The following is a 14,642-nucleotide window of genomic DNA, read 5'->3' on the forward strand; positions in this document are numbered from 1 at the left end:
TAACCACTAGGCTACCCTGCCGCCCCAATTAACAATTAACTTTAATAAAATAACAAAGTAATTTAATTCAGATAAGGGAAACAATGTGTACAGTGCCTTGCGAAAGTATTCGGCCCTCTTGAACTTTGCGACCTTTTGCCACATTTCAGGCTTCAAACATAAAGATAGAAAACTGTATTTTTTTGTGAAGAATCAACAACAAGTGGGACACAATCATGAAGTGGAAGGACATTTATTGGATATTTCAAACTTTAACAAATCAAAAACTGAAAAATTGGGCGTGTAAAATTATTCAGCCCCTTTACTTTCAGTGCAGCAAACTCTCTCCAGAAGTTCAGTGAGGATCTCTGAATGATCTAATGTTGACCTAAATGACTAATGATGATAAATACAATCCACCTGTGTGTAATCAAGTCTCCGTATAAATGCACCTGCACTGTGATAGTCTCAGAGGTCCGTTAAAAGCGCAGAGAGCATCATGAAGAACAAGGAACACACCAGGCAGGTCCGAGATACTGTTGTGAAGAAGTTTAAAGCCGGATTTTGATACAAAAAGATTTCCCAAGCTTTAAACATCCCAAGGAGCACTGTGCAATATAATATTGAAATGGAAGGAGTATCAGACCACTGCAAATCTACCAAGACCTGGCCGTCCCTCTAAACTTTCAGCTCATACAAGGAGAAGACTGATCAGAGATGCAGCCAAGAGGCCCATGATCACTCTGGATGAACTGCAGAGATCTACAGCTGAGGTGGGAGACTCTGTCCATAGGACAACAATCAGTCGTATATTGCACAAATCTGGCCTTTATGGAAGAGTGGCAAGAAGAAAGCCATTTCTTAAAGATATCCATAAAAAGTGTCGTTTAAAATTTGCCACAAGCCACCTGGGAGACACACCAAACATGTGGAAGAAGGTGCTCTGGTCAGATGAAACCAAAATTGAACTTTTTGGCAACAATGCAAAACGTTATGTTTGGTGTAAAAGCAACACAGCTCATCACCCTGAACATACCATCCCCACTGTCAAACATGGTGGTGGCAGCATCATGGTTTGGGCCTGCTTTTCTTCAGCAGGGACAGGGAAGATGGTTCAAATTGATGGGAAGATGGATGGAGCCAAATACAGGACCATTCTGGAAGAAAACCTGATGGAGTCTACAAAAGACCTGAGACTGGGACGGAGATTTGTCTTCCAACAAGACAATGATCCAAAACATAAAGCAACATCTACAATGGAATGGTTCAAAAATAAACATATCCAGGTGTTAGAATGGCCAAGTCAAAGTCCAGACCTGAATCCAATCGAGAATCTGTGGAAAGAACTGAAAACTGCTGTTCACAAATGCTCTCCATCCAACCTCAATGAGCTCGAGCTGTTTTGCAAGGAGGAATGGGAAAAAATGTCAGTCTCTCGATGTGCAAAACTGATAGACATACCCCAAGCGACTTACAGCTGTAATCGCAGCAAAAGGCGGCGCTACAAAATATTAATTTAAGGGGGCTGAATAATTTTGCACGCCCAATTTTTCAGTTTTGATTTGTTAAAAAAGTTTGAAATATCCAATAAATGTCGTTCCACTTCATGATTGTGTCCCACTTGTTGTTGATTCTTCACAAAAAAATACAGTTTTATATCTTTATGTTTGAAGCCTGAAATGTGGCAAAAGGTCGCAAAGTTCAAGGGGGCCGAATACTTTCGCAAGGCACTGTATACCTGAATAATATGCACACAGGACAAAACATTTCCCTTAATAGACCTATGCACAGATTTCCTTAAGGACTTGGGGGATTTTGTATATCCCACTAATGCCAGAAAACCCCACTCAACACAACCTACAGTACATTCGTGGTGTTACAAAGGAATTATTCAGGTGATCAAAGTTTAGAAATGGGCAACGCACAGCGTGGAAGTCTTTTTCTTTTAAGAGTTTTTCTAGGCTTTAGGAGAGAGGTTAAGCCTGTGTTCCAAATGGCACCATATTCCCTATGTAGTGCACCACTTTACATCATGTGCCCTATGTAGTGCACTACCTTAAATTAAACAAAATGTAAAAATTGGTTAACAGATGTTATTGCAAGTGTAGTGAAATGCTTATGCTTCTAGATCCGACAGTGCAGCTGTATCGAACAGGTAATATCTAACAATTCCACAACAAAACCTAATACACACAATCTAGTAAAGGAATGGGATAAGAATATATAAGTATAAAATATATGGATGAGCAGTGACAGAGTGGCTAAGATGCAGTAGATAGTGAAGGACACAGAATACATTATATACAGTGGGGCAAAAAAAGTATTTAGTCAGCCACCAATTGTGCAAGTTCTCCCACTTAAAAAGATGAGAGAGGCCTGTAATTTTCATCATAGGTACACTTCAACTATGACAGACAAAATGAGGAAAAAAATCCAGAAGAATCACAGTGTAGGATTCTTCGTTGCCTGGGTGGTGTGTTTGGGATCATTGTCATGCTGAAAGACCCAGCCACGTTTAATCTTCAATGCCCTTGTTGATGGAAAGAGGTTTTCACTCAAAATCTCACTATACATGTCCCCATTCATTCTTTCCTTTACACGGATCAGTCGTCCTGGTCCCTTTGCAGAAAAACAGCCCCAAAGTACGATGTTTCCACCCCCATGCTTCACAGTAGAATGGTGTTCTTTGGATGCAACTCAGCATTCTTTGTCCTCCAAACACAACGAGTTGAGTTTTTACCAAAAAGTTATATTTTGGTTTCATCTAACCATATGACATTCTCCCAATCTTCTTCTGGATCATCCAAATGCTCTCTAGCAAACTTCAGACGGGCCTGGACATGTACTGGCTTAAGCAGGGGGACACGTCTGGCACTGCAGGATTTGAGTCCCTGGCAGCGTAGTGTGTTACTGATGGTAGGCTTTGTTACTTTGGTCCCAGCTCTCTGCAGGTCATTCACTAGGTGTGGTTCTGGGATTTTGGCTCACCGTTCTTGTGATCCTTTTGACCCCACGGGGTGAGATCTTGCGTGGAGCCCCAGATCGAGGGAGATCATCAGTGGTCTTGTATGTCTTCCATTTCCTAATAATTGCTCCCACAGTTGATTTCTTCAAACCAAGCTGCTTACCTATTGCAGATTCAGTCTTCCCAGCCTGGTGCAGGTCTACAATTTTGTTTCTGGTGTCCTTTGACAGCTCTTTGGTCTTGGCCATAGTGGAGTTTGGAGTGTGACTGTTTGAGGTTGTGGACAGGTGTCTTTTATACTGATAACAAGTTCAAACAGGTGCCATTAATACAGGTAACGAGTGGAGGACAGAGGAGCCTCTTAAAGAAGAAGTTACAGGTCTGTGAGAGCCAGAAATCTTGCTTGTTTGTAGGTGATCAAATACTTATTTTCCACCATAATTTGCAAATAAATTCATGAAAAATCCTACAATTTGATTTTCTGGATGATTTTTTTTCTCAATTTGTCTGTCATAGTTGAAGTGTACCTATGATGAAAATTACAGGCCTCTCATCTTTTTAAGTGGGAGAACTTGCACAATTGGTGGCTGAGTAATGAGAGATATGTAAACATTATTAAAGTGGCGTTATTAAAGTGTCTAGTTTTCCATTCATTAAAGTGGCCAATGATTTCAAGTCTGTATGTAGGCAGCCGCCTCCCTGTGCTAGTGATCACTGTTTAACAGTCTGATGGCCTTGAGATAGAAGCTGTTTTTCAATCTCTCTGTCCCATTAACGATCAGTTGATGAGATGTTGGTGTCTAGATTGACTTGGCTTGTGTTTATTGTGTGTTTATGTCAGGGTTGGTTGTTTTTAAAATAGTATATGTTACTGAATAGGCTACTGTAGCTCAGTTGGTAGAGCATGGCACTTGCAACACCAGGATGGTGGGTTTAATTCCTGGTACCACCAATACAAACAAAGTAATATTTGCATGCATGACCATAAGTTGCCTTGGATAAAAGCATCTGTTAAAAATCAAACTGGCTTTCAGTCAGTACCTTTTACTCAACTACTAGAGAAAGGAGAACAATAGGGAAACTCAGTCGGTATTATCTGTGTCTAAGGTAATATCCATTTTTGTCGTCAGATTTTCATAGTCCTCTTTGGGGAGAGAAAGATTTAATCTGATTCTGGAAACAAGTCTCCTCTTTCCATGCTCAATGTTACTTGGCTTTATTTTCTTAATATTCACCTTTCATTCCGTCACGATTTGGCTCTTCCTCAACACCATTCTGAGCGGAAAGATATATCTGTGTTCCAAATGCCACCCTACAGTGCACTACTTTTGAATAGGTGCCCCAACATTATTAAAGTGGCATTAAGTAAAGTGGCATTGTTTAAAGTGACTAGTGATCCATTTATTAAAGTGACCAGTGATTGGGTCTCAGTGTAGGCAGCAGCCTCTGTTAGTGATTGCTAAACAGCAATCACTAACAAACAGTGTTATGATGTCTGATGGCCTTGAGATAGAAGCTGTTTTTCAGTCTCTCGGTCCCAGCTTTGATGCACCTGTACTGACCTCGCCTTCTGGATGGTAGCGGTGTGAACAGGCAGTGGCTCTGGTGGTTGTTGTCCTTGATGATCTTTTTGGCCTTCCTGTGACATCGGGTGGTGTAGGTGTCCTGGAGGGCAGGTAATTTGCCCCCGGTGATGCGTTGTGCAGACCGCACCACCCTCTGAGAGCCCTGCAGTTGTGGGTGGTCCAGTTGCCATACCAGGCGGTGATACAGCCTGACAGGATGCTCTCAATTGTGCACCTGTAACAGTTAGCGAGGGTTTTCAGTGACAAGCCAAATTTGTTCAGCCTCCTGAGGTTGAAGAAGCGCTGTTGCGCCCTCTTCACCACACGGTCTGTGTGCGAGAACCATTTCAGTTTGTCGGTGATGTGTACACCGAGGAACTTAAACGTTCCACCTTCTCCACTGCTGTCCCATTGATGGGAATAGGGGGGTGCTCTCTTTAGTGTTTCCTGAAGTCCACGATCAACTCTTTTGTTTTACTGACATTGAGTGAGAGGTTATTTTCCTGACACCACACTCAGAGTGCCCTCACCTCCTCCCTGTAGGCTGTCTCATCGTTGTTGGTAATCAAGCCTACCACTGTAGTGTCATCTGCAAACTTGATTATTGAGTTGGATGCGTGCATGGCCACACAGTCGTGGGTGAACAGGGAGTACAGACCATATTCCCTATGTAGTGCACTAATTTAGACCATATTCACTATGTAGTGCACTAATTTAGACCATATTCACTATGTAGTGCACTAATTTAGACCATATTCCCTATGTAGTGCACCACTTTAGACCATATTCCCTATGTAGTGCACCTCTTTAGACCATATTCCCTATGTAGTGTACTACTTTAGACCATTACCCTATGTAGTGCACTACTTTAGACCATATTCCCTATGTAGTGCACCACTTTAGACCAGATGCTGACTAGGATAACAAATCAGTCCACCTTCAGACTATCTGAAACCCAGAAAGAGGAGGTACTGGGATAATATTGGTGGCCACAGCTCAATACCTCACGAGAGCAAGAGATTGTATGTACATATATGTGTATTTTTGTGCATGTGCATTCTGTGCATGCATGTATACGTGCGTGCATGTGCTCGTCTGTGCATGCGCCCATGTGTGTGTGCGCGTGTGTGTGCATGCTTGCATGTCTCCCTCTCTCTCCCTGACCTGGTACAGTGTAGTTGCTGCGGGAGGTAAGGTACCCCATCTCAGGAACTCCGTTGCGTAGCCAACGGATTGTGATAGGATTCGGGGGACCCACCGCTTCACATGACAGGTTAAAGGGGCTGTTACAAGTTACGTTCATGTCATCTGGGTGTCTAGTGAACGTTGGTAGACCTAAACACACAAACACACACAGTACATGTTTGAGATGGACTACATTGCAGTCAGACGTGGCAGAATCACTGCTCTACAAGTCACCTTACATCCCAAATAACTACTCATTATGATCAAGAATGACTCATTATGATCAAGATCGGCAATTCTGCGCCAAACTGATCCCCTCAAACACATTCAGTAAATTATGTTAAGAACCACTGATGGAAACTCTAGTCATAATTTAATGTCCTGGTATGATGTGGGGACTCACCTTCGACCTGAATGCTGATTGGCTGGGACTCTATCTCTATGTCACGGACTCTCAGTCTACAGCGGTAATCCCCAGCGTCAGCTCTTTGCACACGAGTTATGCTGAAACACACAAGTAGAGGTGAAATGTAGCAATCCTGACATTTCAGAACTTTTACATCTGATTTATAATACTGATGGCACTCGCTTTTTGCGTTTGTCTATCGATGCTCTGATGAAGATTGACTGTAGCTGAAAACTTGTCAGTTAGATCATTGCACATTTTTATAATTTGAGTATCCAACCGAAATGGTCTAAGTATCCCAAATTACCCAAATGACCGAAGTATCCAACCGACCCAAATAATCTAGGTATCCAACCGAAATGGTCTAAGTATCCAACCGACCCAAATGATCTAGGTATCCAACCGACCAAAAGAACCTAAGTATCCAACCGACCCAAATGACCCGAGTCTCCAACCGACCCAAATAACCTAAGTATCCAACCGACCCAAATGACCTAAGTATCCAACCGACCCAAATGACCTAAGTATCCAACCGACCCAAATGACCTAAGTATCCAACCGACCCAAATGACCTAAGTATCCAACCGACCCAAATGACCTAAGTATCCAACCGACCCAAATGACCTAAGTATCCAACCGACCCAAATGACCTAAGTATCCAACCGACCCAAATGACCTAAGTATCCAACCGACCCAAATGACCTAAGTATCCAACCGACCCAAATGACCTAAGTATCCAACCAACCCAAATATTAATGCTCTTTTCTTCACATGCTGTGTCGGTCATGGTCCCCTGCTCCCGCCACAGTTACCTGACAGTGGACAGCAGGGTCATGAACCCGTGTGTGACGGTCTGTAATTCGTTGATGACCACCTGCAGGTTTTCAGCCAGCTCCATGGTGTTCTTCCACCACAGCACGGTGAGGTCCAGGTGGTTGTCAGGGACCTCGATGGAACAGTTGAACTTGGCGTCGTGCCCCTCTGATAGGTGCACCGATCCCACCGTGGGCTTGAACCTGGATGGGAAAGAATAGAAGTTGAGTTTCAATTTTAGGGTTGCACATGAAACACACCTCAACAAGATGTGCATATGGACCTCAGAGTTAGCACACAGATTGATGGATAAAAACCCATGGATATCTAATATCTACCTAATGATGATAAGACAACCGTTACAACATCAACAGCCTCCTGATGTCAGTTTATTTGTTTATTTTACCTTTATTTAACTAGGCAAGTCAGTTAAGAACAAATTCATATTTTCAATGATGGCCTAAGAACAGTGGGTTAACTGCCTGTTCAGGGGCAGAACGACAGATTTGTACCTTGTCAGCTCAGGGATTCGAACTTGCAACCTACTAGTCCAACGCTCTAACCACTAGGCTACCCTGCCGCCCAGTTATTGATAGATAGTAAATTCAGCTTCTTGGTGTCAGTTATTGATAGTAACCTCAGCTTCTTGGTGTCAGATATTGATAGTAACCTCAGCTTCTTGCTGACAGTTATTGATAGATAGTAACCTCAGCTTCTTGGTGTCAGATATTGATAGATAGTAACCTCAGCTTCTTGATGTCATCCTGGCTGAGGTGGACCCTCGTGCTGTGGGCTGGTATGATGAGGGTCTCGGGAGGTACGGTGGGCTGGGTGGAGCGAACCTGACGTCCTGGCATGCTGGGGGAGACAGTGCCTCGGCCACGACCAGGTCCTCCAGAGACACGGTAAACATAGGGACTCCCATGATGCTCAGCTGTATGTGAGCAGGAAGAGACGGTCATTTCCAAAGCCTGTTACAATATTAGACCATCTCTGTCATTTCTCCTACCTTAGAGCAATAGTCAATACCTGGATATATTTCTCATAAAAACACTAAATAACATCACAGGGGGATTGGGGAATAATCTGCAGTTGAAACTAACATTTCAGTTCCCTACATTTAGATAGTCTTTCCCTCAGAGTTGGATCTACTCAAATGATTCAAGCCAGCCTAACTCAAATGGTACGGAGACTATACAGGATGAGGTGGAACAGTTCATTGTATATTCAATACATGTCCCTGTGCTAAGGGAAGAACATTCACTAAACAGAGGAATCTCCCCAATATCTGGAGTATTTTAGTCATTTTCTGGGTCTCAGCCAAGTTACCTTTTTGTATAGCCTCGTTCCATCTGTATGTGCCATCTTGCTAACTGCTATGGTTGTTGTTGGCAAGACAGTAGAAACAGATCTGGAATCAGGCAAATATCAGTTTGGCTATTTCTTAATAAAATCACAAGACAGACGCTACAACTCCCGTACGGGCTCGGGAGAGACAAAGGTTGAAAGTCATGCGTCCTCCGATACACAACCCAACCTAGCCGCACTGCTTCTTAACTGTTACAATATTAGACCATCTCTGTCATTTCTCCTACCTTAGATCAATAGTCAATACCTGGATATATCTCTCATATATCTCTCATAAAAACACCAAATAACATCACAGGGGGATTGGGGAATAACAGCGCGCATCCAACCCGGAAGCCAGCCACACCAATGTGTCGGAGGAAACACCGTGCACCTGGCAACCTTGGTTAGCGCGCACTGCGCCCGGCCCGCCACAGGAGTCGCTGGTGCGCGATGAGACAAGGACATCCCTACCGACCAAGCCCTCCCTAACCCAGACGACGCTAGGCCAATTGTGCGTCGCCCCATGGACCTCCCGGTCGCGGCCGGTTACGACAGAGCCTGGGCGCGAACCCAGAGTCTCTGATGGCACAGCTGGCGCTGCAGTACAGCGCCACCCGGGAGGCCTGAGAATATATACTTCTGCTAAGCTTCCCAGTAAAGCAATGAAAACCAGCAAGCATCCCAGAAATGTGTTCAAAATAGCCCACGTTAACATATGTAGCTTAAGAAACAAGGTTCATGAAATTAATAACTTGCTAGTAACAGATGACATTCATATTCTGACTAACTCTGAACCTCACATAGACAATACATGGTTAAAACATCTACAGAAAAGACAGAAATGGAAGTGGTGGTGTTGCCGTTTATATTCAGAACCACATTCCTGTATAGCTTAGAGAGGATATCATGTTAAATATTGTTGAAGTAATATGGTTACAGGGTTATCTGCCTCACCTAAAGCACATTCTTGTGGGAAGTTTCTATAGACTACGAGTGCTAACAGTCAGTATCTGGATAACATGTGTGAAAATGCATGTGATATCAACAGAGAGGTATATTTTATGGCTGATGTAAATATTTGAGATAATAAAAGATGGAATTTATTCAGCACTGTACACTGTAACCCTCTATGTACTCTATACCATCTACTGCATCTTGCCTATGCCGTTCTGTACCATCACTCATTCACATATTTATGTACACATTCTTCATCCCTTTACACTTGTGTATAAGGTAGTTGTTGTGGAATTGTTAGATTAGATTACTCATTGATTATTACTGCATTGCCGGAACTAGAAGCACAAGCATTTCGCTACACTCACATTAACATCTGCTAACCATGTGTATGTAACAAATTACATTTGATTAGCAGGGGTGTCAAACCCATTCAATGGAAGGCCTAGTGTCTGTATTGATCAAATCTTTACTTACAGTGCCTTGCGAAAGTATTCGGCCCCCTTGAACTTTGCGACCTTTTGCCACATTTCAGGCTTCAAAACATAAAGATATAAAACTGTATTTTTTTGTGAAGAATCAACAACAAGTGGGACACAATCATGAAGTGGAACGACATTTATTGGATATTTCAAACTTTTTTAACAAATCAAAACTGAAAAATTGGGCGTGCAAAATGATTCAGCCCCCTTAAGTTAATACTTTGTAGCGCCACCTTTTGCTGTGATTACAGCTGTAAGTCGCTTGGGGTATGTCGCTATCAGTTTTGCACATCGAGAGACTGACATTTTTTCCCATTCCTCCTTGCAAAACAGCTCGAGCTCAGTGAGGTTGGATGGAGAGCATTTGTGAACAGCAGTTTTCAGTTCTTTCCACAGATTCTCGATTGGATTCAGGTCTGGACTTTGACTTGGCCATTCTAACACCTGGATATGTTTATTTTTGAACCATTCCATTGTAGATTTTGCTTTATGTTTTGGATCATTGTCTTGTTGGAAGACAAATCTCCGTCCCAGTCTCAGGTCTTTTGTAGACTCCATCAGGTTTTCTTCCAGAATGGTCCTGTATTTGGCTCCATCCATCTTCCCATCAATTTGAACCATCTTCCCTGTCCCTGCTGAAGAAAAGCAGGCCCAAACCATGATGCTGCCACCACCATGTTTGACAGTGGGGATGGTATGTTCAGGGTGATGAGCTGTGTTGCTTTTACACCAAACATAACGTTTTGCATTGTTGCCAAAAAGTTCAATTTTGGTTTCATCTGACCAGAGCACCTTCTTCCACATGTTTGGTGTGTCTCCCAGGTGGCTTGTGGCAAATTTTAAACGACACTTTTTATGGATATCTTTAAGAAATGGCTTTCTTCTTGCCACTCTTCCATAAAGGCCAGATTTGTGCAATATACGACTGATTGTTGTCCTATGGACAGAGTCTCCCACCTCAGCTGTAGATCTCTGCAGTTCATCCAGAGTGATCATGGGCCTCTTGGCTGCATCTCTGATCAGTCTTCTCCTTGTATGAGCTGAAAGTTTAGAGGGACGGCCAGGTCTTGGTAGATTTGCAGTGGTCTGATACTCCTTCCATTTCAATATTATATTGCACAGTGCTCCTTGGGATGTTTAAAGCTTGGGAAATCTTTTTGTATCAAAATCCGGCTTTAAACTTCTTCACAACAGTATCTCGGACCTGCCTGGTGTGTTCCTTGTTCTTCATGATGCTCTCTGCGCTTTTAACGGACCTCTGAGACTATCACAGTGCAGGTGCATTTATACGGAGACTTGATTACACACAGGTGGATTGTATTTATCATCATTAGTCATTTAGGTCAACATTAGATCATTCAGAGATCCTCACTGAACTTCTGGAGAGAGTTTGCTGCACTGAAAGTAAAGGGGCTGAATAATTTTACACGCCCAATTTTTCAGTTTTTGATTTGTTAAAGTTTGAAATATCCAATAAATGTCCTTCCACTTCATGATTGTGTCCCACTTGTTGTTGATTCTTCACAAAAAAATACAGTTTTCTATCTTTATGTTTGAAGCCTGAAATGTGGCAAAAGGTCGCAAAGTTCAAGAGGGCCGAATACTTTCGCAAGGCACTGTACACATTGTTTCCCTTATCTGAATTAAATTACTTTGTTATTTTATTAAAGTTAATTGTTAATTGGGGCGGCAGGGTAGCCTAGTGGTTAGAGCGTTGGACTAGTAACCCAAAGGTTGCAAGTTCAAATCCCTGAGCTGACAAGGTACAAATCTGTCATTCTGCCCCTGAACAAGGCAGTTAACCCACTGTTCCTAGGCCGCAAAGTTCAAGGGGGGCGAATACTTTCGCAAGGCACTGTATGCTTCAGAAATATGCTTGAAAGCAGTATCCAGTTCCATCAGATGTAGTGATCACAATATAGTAGCCATATCTAGAAAAACCAAAGTTCCAAAGCTGGGCCTGATTCCTATGTTGGAATCAGGCCAAGCTTTGATTCCTATCTTGTTGATGTAAATAATATTTGTTGGTCTATGGTTTGCAGAGAGGAGCAAACAGACGTTGCTGTTTATCTCAGTTACTAATAAACATGCACCAATTAAGAAAATTACTGTAAAAACTGTTAAATCCATGTGGATTGATTAGGAATTGAAAAATTGTATGGCTGAGAGGGATGAGGCAAAAGGAATGACAAAGAAGTATGGCTGCACAACCGATTGGCAAATGTACTGTAAATTGATAAATCATGTGACTAAACTGAATAAAAAGATGAAGAGCACCTTTGGAGCACCTTCAATTACATTTTGGGGAAAAAAGGCAAACTCGGCTCCATCATTCATTGAATCAGATGGCTCATTCATCACAAAACCAACTGATATTGCCAACTACTTTAATGATTTTTTCATTGGCAACATTTAGGCATGCCAGCAACATGACATGCCAGCAACATACACTGACACTACACATCCAAGTATATCTGACCAAATTATGAAAGACAAGGATTGTAATTTTGAATTCCGTAAAGGGAGTGTGGAAGAGGTGAAAATATTATTGTTGTCTATCAACAATGACAAGTCACCTGGGTCTGACAACTTGGATGGAAAATTACTGAGGATAATAGTGGACAATATTGCCACTTGAATTTGCCATACCATCAATTTAAGCCTACTAGAAAGGGTGTGCCCTCAGGCTTGGAGGGAAGCAAAAGTAATTCCATTACCTAAGAATAGTAAAGCCCCCTTTACTGGCTCAAATAGCCGACCAATCAGCATGTTACCAACCCTTAGTAAACTTCTGGGAAAAAATGGTGTCTGACCGGATACAATGTTATTTCACAGAAAACAAATTGATAACAGACTTTCAGCACGCTTATAGGGAAGGACATTCAACAAGCACAGCACTTACAAAAGAGAAATTGATGATAAAAAAATTGTGCGGTCTGTTTTGTTACACTTGTTAGACAGTGCGGCTTTTGACATTATCGATCAGTCTGCTACTGGAAAAATGTTTGTGTTATGGCTTTACACCCCCTGCTATATTGTGGATAAAGAGTTACCAGTCTAACTGAACACAGAGGGTGTTATTTAATGGAAGCCTCTCCAACATAATCCAGGTAGAATCAGGAATTCCCCAGGGTACCTTACTTTTTTTCAATCATTGCTAATGACATGCCACTGGCTATGAACAAAGCCAGCGTGTCTATGTACGTGGATGACTCAACACTATACACGTCAGCTACTTCTGTGACTGAAATGACTGCAACACTTAAAAAGTTGCAGTAAGTATCAGAATGGGTGGCATGGAATAATTTTGTTCTAAATATTTCAAAAACTAAAAGCATTGTTTTTGGGACAAATCATTCACGAATACCTAAACAACGAAATCTTGTAATAAATAACGTGGAAATTTAGCAAGTTAAGGTGACTAAACTGCTTGGAGTAACCCTGCATTGTAAACTGTCATGGTCAAAACATATTGATACAACAGTAGCTAAGATGCAGAGAAGTCTGTCCATAATAAAGTGCTGCTCTGCCTTCTTCACAACACTATTAACAAGGCAGGTCCTACAGGCCCTTGTTTTGTCGCACCTGGACTACTGTTCAGTCGTGTGGTCAGGTGCCACAAAAAGAGACTTAGGAAAATTGCAATTGACTCAGAACAGGGTAGTACGGCTGGCACTTGAATGTACACAGAGAGCAAACATTAATAACATGCATGTCAATCTCTCATGACTCAAAGTGGAGGAGACATTGACTTCATCAATACTTGTATTTGTGAGAGGTATTGGCATGTTAAAGCACCCAGCTGTCTGTTTAAATGACTAGCACACAGCTAATGTGTTTAAATTATGTTTATGTTTTAAATTTTTTTTATCACTGCCTTAATTTTGCTGGACCCCAGGAAGAGTAGCTGGTAGCAGCTAATGGGGATCCATAATAAATACAAATACGTAACCCTAATTTTCTCCAGGAGCACCTTACTACTATGGCTGACCCTGTAAAACACATGTCACTGCACCTATCCGGTGTATGTGACAATAAGACTTCCATTTATACATTTTACAACACAGACTGCATTTACACAGGCAATTATAAATATCTCATCTGATTATTCAAAAGACCAATTAGTTGCAAAAGGACAAGGAGACTTGTATCATTATATTCACTGCATTTACCTCCCAAAAATGAAACGCTAATTAGCTGCTAATTTGGCCATTATAAAGAACTACAAATGCCATAATGATCTGAATGAGACTGATAAATTGAGGCAAAAGTAAGAATCTCTGGATTAACTATCTAATGTTAGCTAAATGTAGCAATTAATAAATTGACAAAATATCTTTAAAATTGACAATTCTTTGAAAGGTCTTGTGCAAGTTTTAAATTGACACAATACCTGTTAGCAAAGGAGCCAGCTAGAGATGGCGTGCAGGAGCTTGCAGGGATTTGTAGTCTTGCATGATGTCTACTTTAATACTAATTAGCATGTTTTAATCAGAGTAAATAGAGACGAATATATTGATAAAAGTCACCTTGTCCGAGACATATTTACATGATCAAAACATTACGCCAGGGTAAGCCTACACAAAACACAGCCCATATTTTAAGTGTTTCTAAAGTTAATTAATTAATGGTGGAAAAACAACTGGAACCATTTCCCTGTTTGACCGCTGGGTATTATGACACCTCCATTGTGGGGCTCTGTTGGGCTGCCTGTTTAAGTGCAGCCACAGTGGCATAGACTATGTACCCTTCACATACCCACTATTGTGTGTACGTCAAACATAACAGGAGGAGAATAAAAGATGGATGAATCTATTCAGCACTGGACAAAATCCTTACCATAGAGTCAAGCACACTTCACTGATCAGCAAAACCCTTCACAATACATCCAGACACTATGCTGCAGTGAAACAGATTGGAGTGTAGACCTGCCTTACAGGGCT

General features: G+C 41.8%; 1 protein-coding gene across 6 annotated transcripts in view; it reads right to left on the minus strand.

Annotated features, from left to right (window-relative positions):
* LOC109900098 (tyrosine-protein kinase Mer) overlaps positions 1-14,642 on the minus strand; it is a 71,199-nt gene that overhangs the window by 55,166 nt on the left and 1,391 nt on the right. For 4 of the 6 annotated variants that reach the window (XM_020495827.2, XM_020495828.2, XM_020495829.2 and 1 more), the window contains exons 2-5: positions 7,658-7,847; positions 6,913-7,116; positions 6,098-6,198; positions 5,674-5,844 (exon numbers count right to left, since the gene is read on the minus strand). In XM_020495827.2, the coding sequence (XP_020351416.1) occupies positions 5,674-5,844; positions 6,098-6,198; positions 6,913-7,116; positions 7,658-7,847 (666 nt within the window). Of the gene's footprint in view, positions 1-5,673; positions 5,845-6,097; positions 6,199-6,912; positions 7,117-7,657; positions 7,848-8,242; positions 8,325-14,642 lie in introns of all 6 variants that reach the window. The other 2 variants (XM_020495830.2, XM_020495831.2) reach the window with 1 other exon arrangement.

Source organism: Oncorhynchus kisutch, linkage group LG11 (genome assembly GCF_002021735.2).
Source record: "Oncorhynchus kisutch isolate 150728-3 linkage group LG11, Okis_V2, whole genome shotgun sequence".
NCBI classification, from domain to species: Eukaryota; Metazoa; Chordata; class Actinopteri; order Salmoniformes; family Salmonidae; genus Oncorhynchus; species Oncorhynchus kisutch.